The sequence below is a fragment of the Siniperca chuatsi genome, linkage group LG10 (assembly GCF_020085105.1).
Source record: "Siniperca chuatsi isolate FFG_IHB_CAS linkage group LG10, ASM2008510v1, whole genome shotgun sequence".
Taxonomy (NCBI): Eukaryota; Metazoa; Chordata; class Actinopteri; order Centrarchiformes; family Sinipercidae; genus Siniperca; species Siniperca chuatsi.
The window spans coordinates 31,130,740-31,135,739 of record NC_058051.1 but is presented as its reverse complement, the minus strand read 5'-3'; the positions used below and the strand labels follow the sequence as shown (position 1 = coordinate 31,135,739).

At 47.2% G+C, this 5,000-nt stretch overlaps 1 protein-coding gene across 12 annotated transcripts in view; it reads right to left on the bottom strand.

Annotated features, from left to right (window-relative positions):
- The window catches only part of abcd1 (ATP-binding cassette, sub-family D (ALD), member 1), a 35,916-nt gene that overhangs the window by 2,077 nt on the left and 28,839 nt on the right, over window positions 1-5,000 (bottom strand). For all 12 annotated transcript variants that reach the window (XM_044211597.1, XM_044211591.1, XM_044211594.1 and 9 more), the window contains 4 exons: window positions 4,791-4,936; window positions 2,935-3,080; window positions 2,534-2,618; window positions 1,407-1,532 (listed from right to left, as the gene is read on the bottom strand). In XM_044211597.1, coding sequence (XP_044067532.1) covers window positions 1,407-1,532; window positions 2,534-2,618; window positions 2,935-3,080; window positions 4,791-4,936 — 503 coding nt within the window. The remainder of the gene's footprint in view (window positions 1-1,406; window positions 1,533-2,533; window positions 2,619-2,934; window positions 3,081-4,790; window positions 4,937-5,000) is intronic.

Sequence of the window (5,000 nt, the reverse complement as noted above, 5' to 3'; positions counted from 1 at the left end):
ATTTGAGGCGGGAAAAAGACGGCGCAGTTGATCAGCACTGCCTAGTTTGACATGTTGATCTGAGTTTTGCGCTGTGTCAACCAATCAGAGCAGCACGTGTGAAATCTGGACCGGTGACGCCCCCCTGTCAGTCGTCTTATCAAACCCGCCCCATATTAGATCAATAGCTATGATTGGCCCGACCGAATCCAGGACGGGAGGCCAGACGTACCCAAGTTTGTATCTCTGCAGACCGGAGACTTTGAGAGGCCGTCTGAACTGTCTAACTTTTTAATTTGACCAATCGTAGCTTACAATCCGCTGTCAGTCAAAAACGTATTTAACCAATACGCCGCCTGAACCAGCTGTCAATCACTTTTTAATTCGGCGAATCACTTCACAGCATTATAAGGGGGGAGGTACACAAACAACTCACGCTAAATTGTGCCGGACAACTTTGCAACTAGCTAGCGCGCTAGCTCCGGCCCAGCTGCAGTCCTCCCTCCTGAGGCCTCTAGTTCTGTGAGCCAATGGGGTTTGAGCATGGAGTTAGCTACGTAAACTGTCACTTATTTCACCTCAACAGTCCACCAAAATCTGTTTCTGGACACATTTTAGACGAGAAATAAGCAATCCAGCTGCTGAATCTTCACTCATATCAGATCTGCAAGGCCTAATTTAAAAGTTTGCACTGCCGGTTTCCGCTGCTTTTCTAGCCTGTTAGCTTACCACTGTAATTTCCCATAGAGGTTAGCGAGTTAGCTAACATTAGCATACAGTTTACTGCATACAGCCTGTGGTAGCTCATTAGCCGCCAACACTTGCGACTTGCGATGTGTGACTTCTAAAATGAGCAGCGGTGAAAGTTACTATATTCTGCTATGATCAAAAGTTCCACTTTAAAATGTTGATTAAAACGTTGCTGCATGCTAACGTACAGCTGAAAACTTTGGATCTAAACATTGAGAAACAAGGTAAGTTTGTTTCTTCGTGTCGAACTGCCCCTTCTCCTACGAGAACGATGATTAGCCCAATTAAAAAGTGACTGACCACAGGTCCGGGCTGCTTATTGGTGAAATTAGTTTTTGATTGACAGCGGATTGTAAGCCTCTGATTGGCCAAATAAAAAAAATGACTGACAGTTACCCCGCCCATTCAAAGTCTCTGGTCTGCATTCGTCTGGTTCCCAGGCTAACAAACCACTGAGTCAATCAATCAATCACTGCATCAATGAAACCTGTCTGCACTTTCTGCTGATGACTGTGAGACATTTCTGATGTTCAGCAGAGGTGGAAAGACAAAAAGGAAGTCTACTTTTTTTCTGATTACTGTCAAGAATATAAATAAGAATACATATATAACTGACACACTGTGTGTGTGTGTGTGTGTGTGTGTGTGTGTGTGTGTGTGTGTGTGTGTGTACTGACCACAGGGAGGGTCTGTGTGTGATTGACAGCAGGGCTATCCCAGCATCCTTTGCAGCCTGGAAGATGTTTCCCTCCACGTCGATGCTGACGGCGCTTGTACACTCATCCAACAGAGCGTAGCGAGGTCTGGGTGAGAGACATTCACATAACACAGTCAGTAAACATCCATCATCATGTTCAGTCTCTGATCCAGCTCCAGGTCCTGGTGTCAGCAGACAAACACAGTAGCTCAGAGACCAGGACCGCAGCTGAGAACTGGAACAGAGATCCACTGGTAGACCCAGAACTTCAGATTCAGCTCCTCTGAACCACCACAGTTTCATACAACTACCAGGTGGAGCGGCCTGGTATCTGAATGGTGACATGCCACATGACCGCAACATCCAACGTCTGTTTCCTGTCTGTTTCCTGTCTGTTTCTGTCTATTTTCTGTCTGTTTCCTGTTTGCTGTCTGTTTCCTGTCTATTTTCTGTCTGTTTCCTGTCTGTTTCCTGTTTGCTGTCTGTTTCATGTCTGTTTCCTGTTTCCTGTCTGTTTCCTGTCTGTTTCCTGTCTGTTTCCTGTCTGTTTCTGTCTGTTTCCTGTCTGTTTCCTGTTTCATGTCTGTTTCCTGTCTGTTTCCTGCCTGTTTCTTGTCTGTTTCCTGTCTGTTTCCTGTTTCATGTCTGTTTTCTGTTTCCTGTCTGTTTCCTGTCTGTTTCCTGTTTCCTGTCTGTTTCTTGTCTGTTTCCTGTCTGCCAGTTTCCTCCTCACTACAGACTCTGGACTCAGGTGTTCTGGTTCCCGGTTCACTGATTAAGTGTCTGCATCACAGACACAGTGTCTGTTCTGGATCAGGGATTTATTAAGAAAAAACTGAGACAGTTTTCCAAGATGGCGCCCAGTTCATTCCTATGAAAGCTGCTCACAGGCCAAAACAGCTTCTCAGGCTTCTGCAGGGTGGAGCGTGCTCAGCGTAACCCCTCGCTCTACACCCAAACAAACGTAAACACACGACACGAAAGTATTAAAGAAACCGCCAAACGTATCTGAGGGACCTCGTTCGCCTTCGTGCAGCCGGAGAAGCAGAATTCCTTCAGTCAGTAAATATTCAGGAAACAGTTAGTATACAGTCAGTAAATATTTACCGATGGTAGAACATGCGAGCCATCCCCATCCTCTGTTTCTCTCCTCCAGACAGAACGTCTTTCCAGTCACTGACCGACTCCCAACCTGGCAGCCAGACAGGATATTATAACGTGTAGTCTCATAATAGCAACATCATTAAGTAACACAGAACAGTACGATACAACTTTGTTGGACTCCATGAACATCAAATATACACACATCAATAAAAACACACACCACTAGTTAATATGAAAGTTTATAACAGGTGTGTTTAAAATGATGATGAGTATAAATTTAGTTTATAGAGTATCATGTTGTGACAGAGCTAATTCTGATTGGATCAGACGGTTTACCTGCAGATCAGCTGCTGAAACACCTTCGTCCTGATTAACTAATTAATCCTAAACACACACACACTGACCTCCCTCTCTGTCCAGGATGTAGAGCAGGTGGACCGTCCGAAGGATTTCCTCCAGATCTGAATCTCTGACTCCTCTCTGAACCATCTCCTCCACCGAGTCCGGGTAGATCACCTGGTCTCTGAGGGTCCCCTCTGACATGTATGGCCTGTACAGTACATAGTATTACATCACTACTACAGTACCTATAACTACTACAGTTCTACAGGTAGATCACCTGGTCTCTGAGAGTCTCTTCTGACAGGTAGGGTCTGTACAATACACAGTAGAACACTAAAACAAGCTCGGCCCCGGGCCTGGTGGAGTGCCTCACAAGGTTTCCAAGAGGAGACCTGGACTCTTGTGACAACAGTGGATGATCCTAAACCTGAGAAGGGGGAAGGTATCCTAGCAGTGAAGATTTGTTGAGTGGTGTCTGGATTCTGAAGGAGAATACAAGCACCATAGGGCAGTTCAGGACTATCTCACTCCTCAACACTGCAGGCCAGATATGTTTCAGTATCGCTGCTCGGCGGCTCCTGAAGTACCTCCTGACACCTCTTTTCAAAAAGGGGGCGTCATGAAGGTCCCAGGGCACACAGGAGTGGTCAGTCAGCTGATCAGAGAGGTGTGGCTCTTCTGTAGCTGATACCTGTAGCTCTACACCACGCAAACTGGTGGAAACATCACAGGTTCGACATCATCTTCCAGGCAAGTTCAGGGACATGATTCTGGACCATTACAACTGTTTCAGTCTTTAAAGACTCATTATCTGGGCCCAGATGAGTTTTAAACCCACAAAGGTCCATGGTCTTGAGGAGGGGGGATGTGACCGACAAGTTTTGCTTCCCAGTCACTGAGAGCCTGGGCAAAGTCTTAGGCCACCTATTATACTGCTATGTTGTTGAGGATGTTGTCAGTGAGGAGCTGGAGGCATGGCTGACAGAAGAAGATAGATCAGGGCTACAGGGGAAGCTCAAGGCCTGGATCTATCAACATGGAATCCTGCTGTGTCTCCTTTGGCTGTTGCTGGACATTGCTGGTTTATGCTGACTACTGTCAAGGGCCTCCAAAGGAAGATCAGCCACTTCCTGCAACAATGGCTGGGATTACCACAAAGTCTGAGCATCATCTTCTTGTACAAGCTGGTCACCCAGGTAAGGGAGGTGTTGTCGGAGTCTCCAATGCTGGCATCAATGCTGGCTATAGTCAGGACTAGGAGGAAGTGGAGGGCACAAGAGATGGTTGACCAGGCAGAGCCACGACTTTGGCACAGTGTGCTGGTTGGAACAAATGGTCTACTAAGATATACGAGTAGGTGTGAAGGAAGTATGTGCGAGCAGGATGGTAGGGATCCAGCAGCAGACCAGATGGGAGTGAACCATCGGCTGCAAGATTACTTCATCAGAGCTCTGTAGTAGAGCTCTGGATCAAGTTCCTTATCCAGTCAGTTTACGGCATCCCCAGACCATCCAACCTTTTCTGCCGGAGTCTGGCAGAAACACCAACGTGCACACTGTGCCAGAGAGGGGGATCCCTGGAGCATCGAGCTGCTGTCTGAATGACCTCGGCTCGCGCGCACTTGGCATCACGACCAGGTGCTGAAGGCAATAGCAGACACCATCTGCACAGGGATTGTCAGCAGCAAACAACTGCACCCAACGAGGAAGGCAACTGGTTTTGTCAAGGAAGCGGAGAAGCCACAGCAGCACCCAAGGCCGTAAAGTGGACTTCTTGCCGCCTCTCGGGACTGGCAGCTGAAAGTCGAGCTAGAGAGGCAGCTCCAGTTCCGTCTTGACACCATCGCAGAGACTGCAGTGAGGACAGACATGGTCCTGATGTGAAAGAACAACTAACGGTATAGTAGTAGTAGCATTACCTCTGAGGGATGTAGAACATGTGCTGTGGTTCTGGACGGTACAGTACTCCTCCATAAACAGGCCACAGTCCACTGAGGATCCTGAACAGAGAACTCTTCCCGCAGCCGTTTGGACCTGTGATCAACACATTCATCCCCTCATCAACCTGAGAGACACAAAAAATCCACATTTTTAAACCTAAAATTTACAGATTCGTACAGTTCATGTAC